Source organism: Eschscholzia californica, unplaced genomic scaffold (assembly GCF_041429995.1).
Source record: "Eschscholzia californica isolate CP2 unplaced genomic scaffold, dmEscCali1.0.p SCAF_4, whole genome shotgun sequence".
In the NCBI taxonomy this organism is placed as follows: Eukaryota; Viridiplantae; Streptophyta; class Magnoliopsida; order Ranunculales; family Papaveraceae; genus Eschscholzia; species Eschscholzia californica.
Window position 1 is genome coordinate 6410276 of NW_028238461.1, and position 19139 is coordinate 6429414.

The 19139-nt window shown below is 34.6% G+C and overlaps 2 protein-coding genes and 1 non-coding gene across 3 annotated transcripts; all 3 read left to right on the forward strand.

Moving 5' to 3' along the window:
* The first annotated feature begins 3420 nt into the window (after positions 1-3420).
* Positions 3421-3484, forward strand: LOC147542051 (small nucleolar RNA U49). The gene has a single exon (XR_015224445.1). It is a non-coding gene; the product is annotated as a small nucleolar RNA U49 (small nucleolar RNA).
* A 4501-nt stretch (positions 3485-7985) lies between these two features.
* On the forward strand, positions 7986-9591 carry LOC147542052 (gibberellin 2-beta-dioxygenase-like). Its single transcript, XM_086634579.1, has 3 exons — positions 7986-8523; positions 8618-8954; positions 9148-9591. Exons 1-3 carry the CDS (start codon positions 8117-8119, stop codon positions 9433-9435), a joined length of 1032 nt encoding a protein of 343 aa, XP_086490705.1. The 5' UTR covers positions 7986-8116; the 3' UTR covers positions 9436-9591.
* A 2448-nt stretch (positions 9592-12039) lies between these two features.
* On the forward strand, positions 12040-18188 carry GLY3 (glyoxalase II 3). Its single transcript, XM_086637846.1, has 9 exons — positions 12040-12524; positions 13113-13241; positions 13383-13490; positions 14929-15063; positions 15516-15557; positions 15687-15746; positions 15827-15880; positions 17741-17765; positions 17888-18188. The coding sequence occupies exons 1-9, from the start codon at positions 12300-12302 to the stop codon at positions 17992-17994; spliced, it is 885 nt and encodes a 294-aa protein (XP_086493972.1). The 5' UTR covers positions 12040-12299; the 3' UTR covers positions 17995-18188.
* The last annotated feature ends 951 nt before the right edge of the window (positions 18189-19139 follow it).

Here is a 19139-nt window from a genome sequence, read left to right on the forward strand (position 1 = left end):
CGAGTTCAAAACCCCTAGACACTAACTTTGTTATTTTTTCTTACTTGCATCTTAATAGTGTCCTAATTTTAACATTTTTTGGAACCTCCGAAATATTAGACCGGCCCTCGTAGGTCCAAATGCAATCATTTAAGAATAAGCGATAATTTCAATAAACTCATTTTAAATTTGAAGAAACCCTCAAATAAAATAATTTAAAACAACTTTGAATTGTGAAGTACACGACAGTGGGCGTAGTTAACAATTTTGAAAACAAAATAAAAGATAAAGTAGTCTAAACTTTTGTTCAAATTCAACTCAAACTTTAAATAAAATTTTACAAAACAATGAGCTACTCATCTTTTCTCATTAATACTTGTGTTTACCTAAAAGCTGGTCAAGCATTATGAGGATATGAGGTGGTGAATTTCCGCCACCCAACCTTTTGTTTCTAGCTGTTTTTCTTCTCTTACTTTTCTCTATAATTAAGCTTGTAAAAAAAATATATGACCAAGGTTCTAGTCAAGAACCAGTCCACTTCTGGTCATATTTTACAATGAACAATATATTAAGAGCATCTTTAGCCTGATAATATCGAGAAAGGAAATACTAAGAAAAAAACAATTAAAGAGGATATGTTTTGAGAATGGACTAGGTTTCTGGCGCGTCTTAAGAAAGAACTCTCGAGATGGAAAAAAAAAAAGAACACGATTTATAATAATCATTTTGGAAAGAAAATAAAGAAGAAATAGGGAAGATATTAACAAACTCACAAAATAAGTGGTAAATGGTGAAAGAAGATTGTGGGTATGGAGAGAAATATTTGGATATATAGTAGTTATTATAGGGATATCCTAATCGATTTTTGGCGATTTACACTAAAACCTTTCTATTTTGATTTAATTTACACTAAAACCGACTGAGTTGTTTTAATATATAACATATCTTGAAGATAGTCCCACTCCCACATACCTTCTCTATTTATGGTTAATTAGATGACCATAAACTTAACATAGTATCAGAGTTGGGTCTACACACAATAGATTTAAAAGAAATAATATGTCTTCTCTACTTATCGCTAGTTGATTTTTAGTTAGATGACCATAAACTTAACATAGTATCAGAGTTGGATCTACACACAATAGGTTTAAAAGCCACAAATAATATATCTTCTCTACTTATCATTAGTTGGTTTTTAGTTAAATGACCATCTATTATATTAAAACAGGTCAGTCGGTTATTCAGGGGATAAGTCTGACCGTCCATTTTATTTTAGAGATTTGGTTGGGAACACATCCGACGGATGATATAATTTTTTTTTATGTAAATAGACTACAAAAAGAAGGGTATCTATGTAAATAAACTAAAATTAGTTAGAGTAACTACTACCCATATATTTCTCTATTTTTTTTCTGTTGAGTAGAAAAACGTGGGAGGATGAGAAATTAGTGGGGAGAAAATCTCTCTTCCACATTCTTAATCGGGTTTTTTATGAAAAACTTCCCAAAGTAACTACTTCGAAAAATATATAAATAGGACTCTTGCCAGACTGATATCTTTTCACTGTAAGAAAAAAATAATCTCTCACATCTATTTATAGTTCAGGCTTCAATGAAATAATATTTTTCTTTTTTAAATGTAATTCTCTTTTTTTAAATGTACAATGAAATATTATTTTTCTTTTTTAAATGTAATTCTCTTTTATTAAATGTAAATAGCTTAGCATTTGATTGCTCCTCTTGGTTGTTTAATATATAATTATTATTTTCTCTAAATGTAAAATGGCTATTCAACTGTTACAATATTCTTAACACGACGGTGCAGCCAAAAGGGATCTACCGCATCCGTAGGACGCGGTGGGAACCTAGTATACTTAACATAATATCAGAGTGGGTCTACACACAATAGATTTAAAAGCCAAAAGTACTATATATAACCACAAGAGTGGTCCATTGACCACATATTTCTATTCATCGCCGAGTAATTTTGAGTTGGATGACTATAATCTTAAGGAATACCATTCATTGATCAAGTCAAAGTGAAAATACCATTTTCTTCCTACATCTGGAAGATAACAGTCTCCCATATTTCCCTACATACTCACAATGATACACTAGTGTGGGTAATACAAAGTTGTTGGAATACCCAAAAATGAAAAATCAATGCCTACATTCCTAATATTGGTTTCCTAGCTCTTTACATTTTAACCTATTATGCTATTAACATTCTTGTGCAGTAATAGAATAGTTTTTTTTTATAGAATAACTTCTTTTTGTTGATAGAGTAAGACTCGATCCCTGGTCTTCCAACGCGACAACACAAACGTTACTTCTACGACAAATTTCACAAGAATAGAATATTCAATCCCCAGTATATTATTTGATACGTCGATTAAGTAAATACAAGTATAGGTATAAAGAAGGCGAGAATAAATCTGAAAAATGATTTAACTCATATTTGTTGTGATATTTTGGGTTTGTTATGGACTTCTTCTTTTTCTTTTTTTTTTTCTTTTTTTTTTTTTTTTTTGTTGAAAGGGGTTTGTTATGGACTTGTGAATATATATATTTTCTTTCACAGAGATGAATAGATGGGTTAGTGTTTATGTTGAAATCTTTGAACAATAGTCCAATAAAACTGAAATCATGATGCTCTAAAAGAATTTGGTAAATTCTTGTTTTTCTTTTGGAATTAATTTAATTATGCAATAAAATAAAAATTATTGGAACAATTTGAATGGTGATTGAGTTTGGAATCATGTGTTTTACACAGGACCGGCCCAATCATTATTGACGCCTAAAGCCAAATAAAGAAATGGAGCCCCTTTTAATGTCTGTGGGAGGGATCGAACACTTGATCCCTACCTTATAACCAAACTTCTAACCACTATACCATTACTCATCTGTTGTAAACAATTTAGTTATAATTTTATTTATTACAAACAAACTACCCCGTCATAAAGTCCATGAAAGAGGCCCTCAGGTAGGTTGGGGTCAAAGCAGCGCCGCCCCTGGTTTTACAGGATGACTTGTTATGCATCATTGGAAAATAACAACGAAAAATAGGGAGATTTACTGTTTGGATCCATTTCGTATAATTGACTTGCTGTTTGGACTCCTTTTTTCAAGGTTTCACTTTGAATTCCCTTTTTCAGACAAAAAAAGTTAAATATAATTGTTCAAAAACACATAATAGATGAAAATACTATTTTACCTTCTGCTTAATCTAATCCAACCTAAGTAGTTAACCCACGAGTTAACTAAATCCAAATATTGACCCGCGGGCTGAACTAGTAGCTTCTTCTTCTTTGAGTGTGATTCCAGTTCTCTCGTGTCGATAGTTTAGGGTATCTTTTTCAAATCTAACATATATTGTCAGTTATTATGTTTAATTGTTATTTTTTCATTTCTGAGTTTGAATTTATTGGAGGAGAGAGAAAAATCCCTATGAGGAAGCAAACTCATTGATTGGAAGTGTCGTATGACACTCTAAGCCCAACATTTTCATCCATCCATCACCATTTCTTACACGTTTTCATAAATGGTTTTTGGTTCCAATCTCGTTAAGTTTTGGTGGTACGAAGGTTTTGAGTTCCTTGTGTGTAATTTAGAAAGAGAATCTTAGGCTTTCTGAGTTGTTGTGTGTGATTTGGAAAACGAATCTTAGGTTTTTTCATAGGAATCGATCTGTGAACTCATTTCAATCCATCCATCACCATTTCTTACACGTCTTTTTTTAATTGAGACATTTCTTACACGTCGACGTCTTCAAAACTGGTTTTTGATTTCGGGTCTCGTTAAGTTTTGGTGGTCGGAAGGTTTTGAGTTCGTTGTGTGTAATTTGGAAAGGGAGTCTTTTGTTTTTTTCATAGGAATCTGTTAACTTTAATCCATCGTCTACCCATAAACCTGTACAAACTTCAATTCATCTACCATAAACTTTATAAACTTCAATTCATCTACCATAAACCCTTACAAACTTTGATTCATCTACCATAAACTTTATAAATTTCAATTCATCTACCATAAACCCCCACAAACTTTATAAATTTCTATTTGTCTAACCCCTACAAACTTTATAAATTCCAATTCGTCTACCATAAACCCCTACAGTATATGTGAAATATAAATTGAGTTTGATCGAGGTGCCAATGAGGAAATCTAATTTAGAAATCACCATCTTTCCTGACTGAATTGGCTTATTGTCTCTTGTTGTCATTTTTACAATGGAGAAAGAAGATGAGTTAAATAAAAAAAAAAAGTTACATAGAAAAAGATCAGGGTTGAGTCCGTTCAAACGGGTCAAGACAGTCGTCTGTTGAGTTAAATAAACTAGGGAGTCCAAAGTACAATATTGTATAATGGAATGTGGAGTTTTTTAAAGTATAACTTTAGAGACGAAATTTTCCTCTGTGATTCTTTCAAAAGGGAGTCCACAGTGTAACAGAAAAGGGAAGTCCAAAAAGCAAGTCAATTGTACGAAAGGGGGTCTAAACAACAAATCTCCCTCAAAAATACTAGATATGCAATTGAATCTCACCATCGATTAATAATAAATTTTTATGTCAATTATTATTGTTTATATCCTACTAATATGTAGAAAATATATTGTTGATACAACTAAAATATTTACGGTAAATATCTTGAGTAGGGCCTCCTCTACAATTTATAATTTCATTATTTTCATCATTGGCCAATTCACATTTTGGCTTGGAAAAGTATGCGCATATTGATTTCATACAAAAACCCTTGAAACGTACTCAAATTCATGTTCAGTTTACGGTTGCATCATATTTTTTTGTAAAACATGAGATTTTTTACCCGTACAAAGATCAATATTAAGAGCTAGTTTGACAATAAAAAAAATGAATATAGTATTATAAAGACTAGTAAAAAAATATGACTTGGTCGTCAAGTTTTTATCTATTTCTTACTCGAATTTATGTGCAATATCACTTAAATTAATCATATTTTTTAAGAGAAAAAAGAAATACAATTAAATTAAACATTTATTATCAGCAATTAATATGGTAATGTAAAGACCAAAACTCTTCATTTTATTAAAGTAAAAAAATATGACTTGTTTGTCAAGTTTTATATTTTATTTCCTACTTGAATTTAAGTGGAAAATCATTAAGGTGTCGTTTGGCAACAATAAAATAAGTTATTTTTTTGCTTAATTAAGTAGAAAAGTCAAAAAGTTAGTTTGGTGCGCAAATATTAACGACTTCATTTAAGTTAAAATTTGACTTTCTCTTGTAGTTAAATTTTTTAGCTTTTGACTTCAGAGTAAAGTAACTTTTTTTTTGAGACGTGCATGAATTTTACTTGACGATTTTTTTTCCTGTCTCCGCTCCACTACCACAACTAAACTTCTACGGTACCATTCTACCCTCACCACCACAACAAGCATTGCACCTCCCCCACCACCTACCTCAACTACCACCACCACACCTTAACCACCACCACACCTTAACCACCACCACCACCACCATACACCACCTCACCTCGACAACAACCACCTCGTAGCTCCACCACCACCACCATCCACGTACCTTCACCACCACCACCACCACCACCACGGTACCTTCACCACTACCACTACCACCACCGTACCTTCACCGCCACCACCACCACCGTACCTTCACCGCCACCACCACCACCGTACCTTCACCACCACCACGGTACCTTCACCACCACCACCAAACCTCCATCATTACCACCTACATATCTATCCACCACCTTTACTACAATCACCATATCACCACCACCATAACTCCGTTATTATCACTCACATACCTTATCCACCACCACCATCGTATCCCAACCACCACCGCATTTCCACCATCACCACCACCATACTTCCACCACCAACATCGCCACCATCATACCTCCACCACCACCGCTGCCACCATCATACTCCATCAAACCTCAACCACCACCACACCCCATAACCATACGTTCATGGCACCACCACTACCACTAATATCACCACTACTTCCTATACAAGACTAATCGTGGAAATCATAAATAAATTCAATTAAAATCAAGTATCTCTATGAGAAAGAAAAATAAAATTATTAAAAGTAAATTGAGTTACCAAACTAACTTTTTGACTTTTTTACTTATAAGTAACATTTTTTGCCAAATATACTTTTATAACTTTTTTACTTTTTTAAAGCAAAAGAACTTCTACTACAAGCAAAAGTACTTCTACTTTTGGTTGCCAAACGACACCTAAATCAAACATTTTTTTTGAAAGGAAAAAAAAGAAACAAAATTAAGTTAAATCAAATTAAACATTTATTGTCAACAACTAATATGATAATATAAAGACTCTTCACTATATCATAGTAAAAAAATATGACTTGTTTGTCAAGTTTTTATATATCATTTCCGACTTGAATTTAAGTGGACAATCACTTAAACCAAACACTTTTTTGAAAGGACAAAAAGAAACACAATTAAGTTAAATCAAATTAAACATATATACTAAAGTAAAAAAAAATATATGACTTGCTTGTCAAGTATTTATATTTTATTACTGACATGAAATTAATAAGTGGAAAGTCACTTAAGTTAAATATTTGTTGAAAGAAAAAAAGAAATATAATTAAGTTAAATCAAATTAAACATTTATTATCAGTAATTCATGTAATATAAAGACTCTCCATGTTACTAAAGTAAATATATATATATATATATATATATATATATATATATATATATATATACACGACTTGTGTGGCAAGTTTTTGTTATAGGATAGTGCGGATCAGCCTTCCGAGCCGCTAGTGATACTGTCTGCTTTGGCTCACCTGGGTCTCACGTGTTTTAAGATGGTGCGGACCAACCTTTCGGGCAGCTAGTGATACTGTCCTCTTTGACACACCTGAGCCTCACGGTTTTAAAAGGCCTCACTAGGGAAGGGTGTTTAACTTCTTAAGATGAGCACTACACTCCTGTTTCCCACCAATGTGGGATTGCTTTACAACCGTTTTTATAGTTTAATTCCGACTTGAATTTAAGTAGTAAGTCACTTAAATTAAACATTTATATATTAAAAGGCCTCACTAGGAAAGGGTGCTTAACCTCTTAAGATGAGCACTACACTCTTGTTTCCCACCAATGTGGGATTGCTTTACAACCGTTTTTATATTTTAATTCCGACTTGAATTTAAGTATAAGTCACTTAAATTAAACATTTATATATATATATATAAAGAAATAGAATTAAATTAAATTACATTTGATTAAACATTTCTTATCAGAAATTTATATGGTGATATACAGACTCTCTGTTTTACTAAAATAAAATAAAAAAAATATGACTTGTTTATCAAGTTCTTATATTTTATTTCTAACTTGAATTTATGTAGAAAATCTCTTAAATCGAATATTTTTTAAAGAATATTTTTTAAAGGGAAAAAAATAGAATTAAGTTAAATTAAATATTTTTTACGAGCAATTATAATAATGTAAGTTTATTTATCTCCTTGCTACTCTCTATTACACCATCACGATCATTATCACACTTCTAGCACCACCTGAACACCTCCACTTCCACCGCCACCATTATCACCACCACACGCCTCCTAGTCGACCACCATCACACCTCGACCGCGACCACCCTACCACTATCACATCCGCTAGCGAATTGTATCACGATCATCACATTATCACTTCTGATATTGCCACCACAGCATTAGCTCTACCACGATTACCATCACCGACTCTGCTATCATCATAACCAACACCATGACAACTAAAATTGTAAGTAAATTAAATTAGAAGTATGTGTATGGATAAAAATCTAAAAAAATAAAATAAAATTACCAAATTAATTCTTTACACTTATTTTTATCCTTTTATAATTAAAAGAGTGATTTACATTTATGATTATTTAGGGCACAAATTAGGAAAATTAATTATTACATTTGACAGATTTGTAAGTTACCAAACAAACAAATATATTGTAAAGCCAGATGTTTGAACTTCATAGTTTCTAACGCTCATGCAATTTCAGCTATTTAAACAGCCCCTACCCACTTAGCTTAGACCTCCATATGTAAAACCCCATCTCTCTCTCTCTCAAGAAAAAAACCCATTTTCTCTCTCTCTCTCTAACAGAGACAACCATGGTTGTACATGCAAACCCAGCTCCCCATTTTGAATCTCTTGAATTCAATCAAAAACCCAATACTCCATACTTGTTCTCTGGTATTCCAGTTGTTGATCTTTCAAAACCAGATTCAAAATTCTTACTTGTTAAAGCTTGTGAAGAATTTGGGTTTTGTAAAGTTATTAATCATGGAGTTCCATTGGATTTAATTACTAAATTGGAATCAGAAGCTGTAAATTTCTTCTCTTTATCACAATCTGAAAAGGAAAAAGCAGGTCCTGCTAGTCCATTTGGTTATGGTGACAAAAAAATTGGTCCAAATGGTGATGTGGGTTGGGTTGAATATCTTCTTTTTAAATGTAATATTGATTCTGATTCAAGAAAATTTCTCAATGATTCTCTAAAAAACCCAGATAAATTTTGGTAAGAATCATAAAAATTTCACATTGATTTTTGATTTCTTATACTCTGTTTTTATTTTTATTTTTTCTAATTGTTTTTCTCTCTAATTTTGTAGTTCTGTTGTGAACAATTATATATCATCAGTGAAGAATTTAGCTTGTGAAGTTCTTGAATTATTAGCAGAAGGATTGAAAAGTGAAGAAAGAGATATGTTCAGTAAATTTCTGAAAGATGAAAAAAGTGACTCTGTTTTTAGGTTAAATCATTACCCACCATGCCCTGAAATCAGTAGAAATATGATTGGATTTGGTGAACATACTGACCCACAAATTATTTCAGTTTTAAGATCAAACAAAACATCAGGACTTCAAATTTCAATTCAAGATGGGTCTTGGATTCCAGTTCCACCTGATGAAAATTCCCTCTTTGTCAATGTTGGTGATTCTTTACAGGTACTAACTAGTATTTCTTCTCTCTCTCTCTAAAAATGGAACCCAATTGGGCATTTCTCTCTCTGTTTTCTAATATAGTAAAATGGCTATAAATAGTACCAAATTATTTCTTACCCATTCAAGATAGAGAAAAAAATCTAAAATGGGTATATTTTCTCTCTAACTTTGGTGTTAAAATTTGATGAAATTGCAGGTAATGACTAATGGAAGGTTTAAGAGTGTGAGACACAGAGTAATAGCAAACTCTGATAATTCTAGGGTTTCAATGATATATTTTGGTGGTCCACCATTGGAGGAGAAAGTAGTGCCTATAAAATCAATTATGAAAGATGGGGAAGAGAGTTTATATAAGGAATTCACATGGTCTGAATACAAGAAATCAGCTTATAAATCAAAATTGGCTGATAATAGGCTTAGCCTATTTGAAAAGTTTCCACCACCTCTTCCTTATGTTGATGATTTAGTCAAGTATCCTTTTTAGGGCAGAGTTGTTTTTGTCAAACTAGGGTATACTTCAAATAAATATGGCAAAGTTTTTTTTATCTCTTTCTTGTTCTTAATTTAGTTTTTTTCATCATGGTTCTATCAATGTAATTATCCATCATTAAAAATATATTTCATCATTTTATTGTCTGAATGAATGACTAATTTAATTGGTAGAGTTCTTTTCTTTGAATGGGCAGTACGCCAGTACCTACCTTAACCTCTGTGGTGGAAGGCTAAACCTCTGCTTGTTTGGGAATCCTCTACTTTATAACAATCAAAAAATTATTTTATTCAACTTCCTAGTGTTCATTTGAAGGAGGTTGAAATTTGATGCAAGAAACATTTTTATCAATACGAGGGTCTCTATATTTGATATAAGATTGAGGCCCGACTACAATTTTACCCTTGACATGTTATTTTTCAAAGGGAAATGGCCAAGCCACCAAAAAAAAGTTGGCGTGAAATTCAATCAGACGGTTGGATTCACGCCAGTTTCGCTCTCTTGATAAAACAGGATGATTGTGAGTGGTTAGATCTCAATTTCACCCCAACTTCACTCACTGTAATGCCTCTAGCAAGAACAGGTGCCCCATTAGCAGTAAGAGTAATGGGGAGCCTATTAGGGGTGGGAAAAAGATCCGGAAGACCGCTATCCGACCCGTTCGACCGAGATAAAAAGTGTCCATGGACACCCGATGGTCATAACGGTCAGTGTCCGACCGGCCCGAAAGAATTGACGGACGGTCACGGTCAAAATTCTATGTCGAAGGACCGACCGCTAACCGACCGGTACGAGTGACCGAATAGGTTGACCGACTAAACTGTCCTCATTTTTAGAAGTTGACCGTTGAATTTTATAGACATATGAATATATGATGATCGTTGGCTATAGTCATATAGTCCTCTGGAAGATCAAACATTAGTGCATGGCTTAATTATATCTTGTCAAATGATGATCGACTGTTTTTTTTTTCTTTTTTATATTTACTTTTGATTTCTTGGCTAAACATCTTCATTTGTAAGTAATTTTGTTCGTGGTAATAAAAATAAAGTTCTAAATTAAGTACATTTATTGAAAAGTCCGGACCGAGACCGTCCGGTGTCCGACTAGACCGGTAAAATAAACGGTATTGGACGGTCAATGGACAAAGAATTCTTGAGAGTGACCGTCCGAGTCCGCCCGAGTAAATAGGTGGTCACCAAAAGTTTATGTCCGAGTCGACCGGTTCGATGAAGTTAGAGTCCGGTACCGACCGGTCCGGACCGATTCCCACCCCTAGAGCCTATGTATGGAACTTCCCTTTTGGAAGGAAGAATGGTAGTTGACCAAAATGCCTGTTTTTTGGGCCTCTGAAATGTCTCTTGTTATTAACCCCCTAACTAACACAAGGAAGCCGTATAGAGTCAAACCGGTGTAAATGTAACCTTGATTGCTATACTCGCATACCTTCTTCACTCACAAGATGCCAATATTAGAATCGGTCAAAAAATAGGGTACCAAGATGAACTTGTCATCCCTTCAACGAAAAAAAAAAGATGAACTTGTCATAATAAGGGAGGAAGCCGAGGAATTGACCAATTTCTTTGAACCCGAAATGGGTCAACGGTCCGAAAAGGACGATTGTATTTCAACAGTTGTCCATGGCAGATTGGAAATGGGGCTAAGAGTGAAACTGTCAGTGAGTGGCGAGCCAAGGTCTAAAACTGCAATATAAGAAAAGGTGCCCAACTTGTATTATACATGTGAGAGTCATATTGACCCTTTATTTCGGTTTTTTGTAAGGGGAGTTGAGTCTTTTTGTTAAGGAAACATTGTGGTTGGGAACACACAAACATTGTAATTGAGAGGTAATGTTTTTGATTTATTACATTAAAGACCTAAAATGCTATGTCTCATAGTCTCACGTTGTTCGAGAGTGATCCGGAGCTTGGACTATAAATACGCTCAAACTTAATAAGTACCGAGGTTCGAGGGCATCCAGTGTAGAAAAAAAAAAACTCACACCACCATAGGTGGTGGCTAAGTGAGGACAAAAATTGTGTTTGAGGAGTGGGGGGGGGGGGGGGGGGGGGGGGGGTCCACAGTGTCGTTGCATGCTCTGACGACTGACGGTAAGCAAATCGTGTGTCTTCGCCAGTACCGAGGTCTTTTGCGTGGACTCGTGGAGTCTTCACCAAAAACAAACCCCCGTACCTATGGGTTTGGGCCTTTAACAGTGGTAGTGAGTTGCAAAGTCCAACCTATTTACCATACTTTTATGACAAATGAATTTGCCTAACGAAGGGTATCCTAAACCGTCGGAAGTATTTACACCACACCTGGCTCGAACCCATATCCCCAGCCCATTCTCCTCAGGATGGGTGTCTCTGAAAGGTGTCTCGTCCTTTTGGTCTCAACCTAATCTTCTCTTGGCATTCCTTGTGAGCCTCGGATTGAACAGTCTAATATCCACAGATTAGGGTAGTCCGAGTGTAGTCGGACTATCTAAAGTCCGTGATGTTCAAGCCCAATATGGTCTAGCCCGAATCGGGAATGCCCTCGAACCGCCGGATCCACGGAAGCCCAGAGAGAGTAAGGGTGGCTATAGACGCACCCACTCACAAATTGAGAATACAAACCTAGTAATGCCCCAAAACCTTTGGAACGAAACATTGGGAAATGAAACAGAAATTGGGTATTGCTGGTAAGGTGGTTGCTTAATCATCATCAGCTTACTTACTATATTATAACAGTCCTCATCATCATCATCCCACCAAACCCCTAATAAAAAAAAATGGGAAATCATCTCCCAAATTGACGAAATCTTATTAGACTTTCTATAAGATTTCAAATCTATAATTATCTTTGATTTCTAAGAAATGCTTCGTTTTCACCCTCATTTTCGTTTTTCAATCTTCAATAAAACTACGAAAACCCTTGCTTCTAATTTTCTTTATTCGAAATCAAAGTTTAGATCACAAATGGCCAGTTATTACACTTCTTCTCAATCTTCTAAGTTATTGTTTCGTCAGTTATTTGAAAAGGAATCATCTACTTATACTTATTTGCTTGCTGATCTTGGTCATCCTGATAAACCTGCTTTGGTAAGTCTTTCTTCTCTTTTAGGGTTTATTTCCTTCATCAACTTAATTGTTTAGGAAGTCATCATTTTGGGGCTTTCAACTTTGTGTTCTTCTATGATTTGAACTATAATTATTAGTTGTATTCAATCAATTAGTCTTTCTCATCTTCTTGAAGAATGACTGATTTCTTGGATCAAGTCAGCTCCGTGATTTAATTATATGTGGTTGTGTTTTTCTTATTGTATTGATGTTATAGTTTGGATTGATAAATTTGTGGTGCTATTGGGGAAAAAGATATTACTGTCGATCATTTCCCCCGTCGTATATCTTCATATATTAGTTGTTGATTTCAGCTACAAATCTTTGTTTCTATCTTGCCTACTGGTAGGAACTTATTTATTAGATTTTGTATATAGTCTCATGGAATGAAGAATCAAGAATGCTCAGGAAAATTTCCGACGTGCATTTGGATCCTCCAAGTGCTTGTTTGTTATGTTGATCAGCTGAATTCTGTTTGGACTATATGTATATTCTTTTAACTTGAATCAAATCATTTGTTTAGCTTTTCCTTTACGGCTCGAGTTTCACTGATATGACTTTTTATTGTAGTTGGTTGATCCAGTAGACAAGACTGTGGACAGGGACCTTTCTCTTGTTAAAGAGCTAGGATTGAAGCTCATTTATGCTATAAACACTCATGTCCATGCTGATCATGTCACCGGAACTGGCTTGCTGAAGGTCCCTAACTTCTTCCATGTTTATCAGTTTTATTATTCGTACGGCTGATATATTATGCACCGTTTATGCCTTTTTTCCTACTTTAAACCGATATTTTTTTCTTGCATTCTTTTTATAACTCTTGAAGTATTTTTTTTGCAGGGTAAGTTCCCAGGTGTTAAATCTGTCATCTCCACGTACAGCAATTCAAAAGCTGATATTCTTATTAATCACGGTGACAAAATACATATTGGTAATATTTTTCTAGAGGTAAGACAGCAGATAAAATAAGCGTATCGTTTATAGCTTTTAGCAACAAGTTTCCATCATGATGAAAAAAATGAATCACCACTGTGTAACTTAGGGTGCCACTTTTCCTCATTAGGGTATGTCCTGTGTGGATCCACCCCTAATAGGTATGGATTCCCCGACATTATAAGTATCTGACGGGGATAGTGGGAATGGGGGTGCATGCCTTGTTGATAAGAGGGGGATGAGATCTTGCTTGAGCTACAAGTGGACGACGTTCTCGAATTCCTGTGTTTCAAACAATGCATAACTCTCTTTTGCGTTGCACTGTCCTTTCTTTCTTTCAGCTTCGCCAGAACAAGGTTGTCCTTGGGATGGTATAGGGTTTAGGTTATTCTCTTTTATAGACCGTAGTATTGGTGTAAATGTTCCGTCTGGATGATTTTATGCGAGAAATTAGAGTATTGGCGAAGGACTTATAACTACATTCAAAGATTGAGATATCAGCTGGCCAATAGATTTTTCTATATATTTTAAGCTAGGCAGTATGGAAGTTTTCATGGGTTCATTTTGGTGCGCCTCTTCTTCTTTGGGTCAGTTGTTTGCTTGCTGCCATGATCCTTCCTCTAAGAAGGGAAACTGGTTTTTAATGGAATTATAGGCATGATATTCTTGGTACTTTGGAAAGTCGGGAGTTTAATAGAATAATGTCCGTAACATGATTATTAGATGAACAGAACCTCTTCAATTTGTGTTTAAGGCTATGTTTGAGAACTTCCGAAGAATCTGATGTGATTGTATCTTGAGGTATCTCTAGATCTATGTTAGAGCATCTTGAAGGTGGAAGATATGCAATGATGAGGTGAAGTGTGTTTTGCGAAGAGCTACCACCAAATATAGGAACTGTGGTCAACCATGAATTAACCAGACAAGGAAAGCTTGGGAAGATGGAATTCAACTCGATATATTTTCTTGTTAACTTGGTTTCTTACTACAATTTGCGAGTAGAGTTCACTGTTCACGTGACTGACTAAAATTTGCTTCTCGAGTTTTAGAACCTTTTTCTTGTCAGCAGTAAATGATAAGAACCTGAGTTGTTTCCTTTTCTCCTGATTTCTTTATATAAGATTTATCAAGGATCGGCGGTATTATGAAAGAAAAACACTTGGTCAAGTAGGGAAGATCTTTCTGGTCTTATGGCTATGTAGTCAGACTTGCTCGAGTTCCGGGTTACTCAAGGATTGGCGGAGGCTTGGGATCCTTTCTCACTCTTTATATAAGTTTGATACATTAAAATTTGTCAAAGTCCCAACTGAGTTTAGTTCCTCGATAGGCCCTGGGTTTTATATTCATTCTACTATTACAAACTGACAAGTTATTATAGTCACTCTTACTATTTTATTCTGGTCAGTCATTTTTCTTTGACAACCATACATGAAATGATGCATTTACATTTCAGGTCCGTGCTACCCCTGGTCATACATTAGGCTGTGTAACATATGTTACAGGAGATGGGCCTGATCAGCCTCAACCGAGGATGGCTTTTACTGGCGATACCTTGCTGATACGTGGATGTGGAAGAACAGATTTTCAGGTCCATTTTTCTATATCATTAAACTGCTTTTAGGAAAAATCGGCACACAATTTCATGTTCCATCATCTGATCAAAGATACTTCAGTACTGAGGTTTCCATCCAAAACATAGTTTTGAAGTACTCACCAGATAGACTTATGGACTATAATATGTCAGACCCAGTATGAAAAATCGATGTAAATGACTTATTTTAGCAAAAGTTGTAATCTTGACAGGAATCGAATATTTCATGAAAATATCGACAATTCAACATAAACTGATACCTTAAAGTTATGACTGCGCTAAAATATGAGAACAAAAGTGTAAAGTTGGGAGAGGTCTCTTCTCACCAAAGAGAGAGAAATATATATTTCCGAAAGTTAGTGTATGGTACCACTGTTTTCTGTGCTCAGGTCCATCATCTTCCTCTTCTAGGGTGAACTAAAATGATATTCTGAATATTCCACATGCAGGGTGGATCTTCATCGCAGCTATACAAGTCGGTGCATTCACAGGCAAGAAATACTTCTTTCTCAATAGACAAAAAATGTTCATGTATATATATATATATATATATATATATATATATATATATATATATATATACTATTATGCCAACCAATTGATTTTTCCTTGTGTTTCAGATATTCTCATTGCCCAAGGACACATTGGTGTATCCTGCTCATGACTACAAAGGATTCACTGTGAGAAAATGTCCATGCTTCTTGTTTCTAGTTTTCCCTAATATATAAGCTGTTTATTTACCGTATATGTTGAATTTCAGGTTAGCACTGTGGGAGAGGAGATGCTTCATAATCCACGTCTAACAAAAGATGAGGTGATTTTCCGCCTATAAATTGCCGCCTGTTAGTTTATGTACTCTGATATCTCACTTAGATCACCCTCATTAGCCATTTTTTGAAATACATAAAACATAAAATGCAGAATAAGTTCCTTATTATTTTATATTGACAATAAGCTGATGTAGATTGTTGCGGAAGCGTAAAAGTAATGGAATCCACCATTGTAATTAAACTAAACTAATGAAATAAAGCTGATGAAATAAAGATAAAAGCGATAAAACGATAAACTTGATTAAGAATAAACGATAAACTTGATTAACAATAAACTTGATTCATAATATTCTCTGATCTGAATAACAAGGACAGACCTGACTTCCTTTTATAGGAACTTAGAAACTTCTAGATAAACTCAAATTAGGATTCCTAAATATTAAAGATACTCAAATATAGAAAATTCTAAATCTAGACTTAGTAGGAAATACTAAAACATGGAAACTCCTAAACTCTAACCCTAATGGGCTCGACCATGAGGCCCTCTAACTAGTTCGGCCGTGAGGCCCATCTTGATGGTCTCCATCATACTCCCCGACCGAGAACGAACTTGCCCTCAAGTGAGACTCAACAATGCAATCCTTAATTCCCACTTCGTGCGAACAGTGCATTGGGGTTGAAGGACACCCACTTGGACGAAATCACTAGCTTCAATCTCATAGTGCAAAGAATCACTAGCTTCAATCTCACAGTGACCAAAATAACATTCGAGAACTGTCTACTGGATTCAATCTTTGTCTCCACATATGAAAAATATTCATCTAAAGGAAGAAAAACATACCTAAAGATGTTTTTCAATGTAGTCCAATCGTCGACGAATTTTTTTCCTTGATCAATGAGTCTCCATTGCATCTTGTTGAATTTTTCATAGACTCTTTTAGACAAGTGTTGTTCGATGACAAAAACCTTATCTTCGTCATGGACTTCTTGGTTTATAAACCAATCTTCCATCTGTTGAATCCAAAAATCTATATGATATTGATAATCAAACATAGGAATTTTGGAATCGACATTAATTTTGTTTTGATCTTTTCGATCAACATAGAGTTGTTGTGCATCTCTTAAAGGATCCCAACCTAAACGCGGAAGATTATTCCAACATTCAAGATGAGAAGTATTTAAAAAAAAATTATCTGTTCCCAGATTCTTAAGGCTCTGAATACCAGCTGATGTAGATTGTTGCGGAAGCGTAAAAGTAATGGAATCCACCATTGTAATTAAACTAAACTAATGAAATAAAGCTGATGAAATAAAGATAAAAGCGATAAAACGATAAACTTGATTAAGAATAAACGATAAACTTGATTAACAATAAACTTGATTCATAATATTCTCTGATCTGAATAACAAGGACAGACCTGACTTCCTTTTATAGGAACTTAGAAACTTCTAGATAGACTCAAATTAGGATTCCTAAATATTAAAGATACTCAAATATAGAAACTTCTAAATCTAGACTTAGTAGGAAATACTAAAACATGGAAACTCCTAAACTCTAACCCTAATGGGCTCGGCCATGAGGCCCTCTAACTAGTTCGGCCGTGAGGCCCATCTTGATGGTCTCCATCATAAACTATGCCTAGAAATAATTTGGTATTTGATTCATAAACAAGTAGAATAATGAACCACAATTTTCCAATATTTTGTACTTCGAATATGATTAGTATAAACCCGACAACTTGTGCACCTTTTCGGCCCTTTAAAAGAAATCGTTCTACACGTGCTCAGATTGAATATATAGCTACCAAAAGTATTGCCTTTTTCACTAATTCTTCTCCTTGAGCTAATAACTTTATTTCACTGTCTCATTCCCAACTTTGGATCCTTGCCTTTTATTTTTGCAGGAAACATTCAAGAAGATAATGGAAAGTAAGTGAACAATGACATTCTGAATCAATAAGGCTAAATCTCTTACATTTATAGTAAAATCATTCATTAATTCTTCTTCTCTTTCACTGATCGAGATCATTAAACTGTCATTTGATTTGCAGATCTTAATTTACCATATCCTAAGATGATCGATGTAGCAGTACCAGCAAATTTGGTTTGTGGGTTACAAGAAGTAAATTCAGATACTGGCAATGCTATACCAGTATGAAACTAGATATTATAAGGTAATCAACTATAGGTTAAATCATATAACAACTACGAGAGTGCTGATGAATACTTCCTTGGACGAAAATAAGCTATTTGGCATGTAACCTTCTTCGTCAAGAAAAATTGTATTTCTGTACTAATTAGTGTTGTTAAAACTCTCAGTGGATAATAATGGAAAACACGTTGTGCATTAAAGTATGTTAATGTTGGAACTTTTGTGTTCATATCCCAGTGTAAGAAAGACCTCAAACTCCTCTTCTTCCTAAGAAATTGATAATAGATAATTCTTTGTGGTAACTGCTACATGATAAAATAGATTAAATATAACTCTAGATCTGAATTGACTTGAATTGGATTTTCAAATGTTTAGTTTTTGTCTAACTTATGGGTTATTAGAGAGCATGTTGTAATGTGAAATGATTGTTGTTCAATTAACAGAAACAAGTCAGAAGCAAACACCATAGAAACATATATATATATATATATATATATATATATATATATATATATATATATATATATATATATATATATATATATATATGTTGAAATTTCCTATGGGATCTGGCAACTGTTACTCAGAGTTCAAACTTCTTCAACCCTTTTAAGAATTGATTCTGGAAAGCAGTGGCTTCTAAAATTTGGTTCTCCTGGTTAAGGGATATCCTTTAGGCACCCCCAATTTGACTAAAGGAACCTTCAACTTCAAGCGCCTTCGACTTTAAGTCGAGTTTACTTTGGGTTGTTTGTGTTGGAATTGGAGTCGATTTCGAACTGATTTAAATCGCCAAACTCAGAAACGGAGCATGCCATTGTGTACGTCTCGTCGAGCTCTTAAGTTTAGAGCCAAGAATCACTCAAATCTGATTCAGGATGAATGAGATATTCAAGTGTGAAATTTGGACGGTGGTGACCAACTGGGCCGTGTCAGCCCAGAAACGGACCGACACAACTCATATTTAAGGCAACACAAAACGACCCATGTCGTGCCGACCCATCATGAGTCAAACGGGGATTGGCAGGTCTGGAATTTTAAGCTTCCAAATCCGTCAATCACGACAAGTTAGAAACGCCATGACCTTTGTCGTTTTTTATCCGCCAAAGCCATGCTAATCCGTTAAAAACATATTATTTTAAGTTATAAAA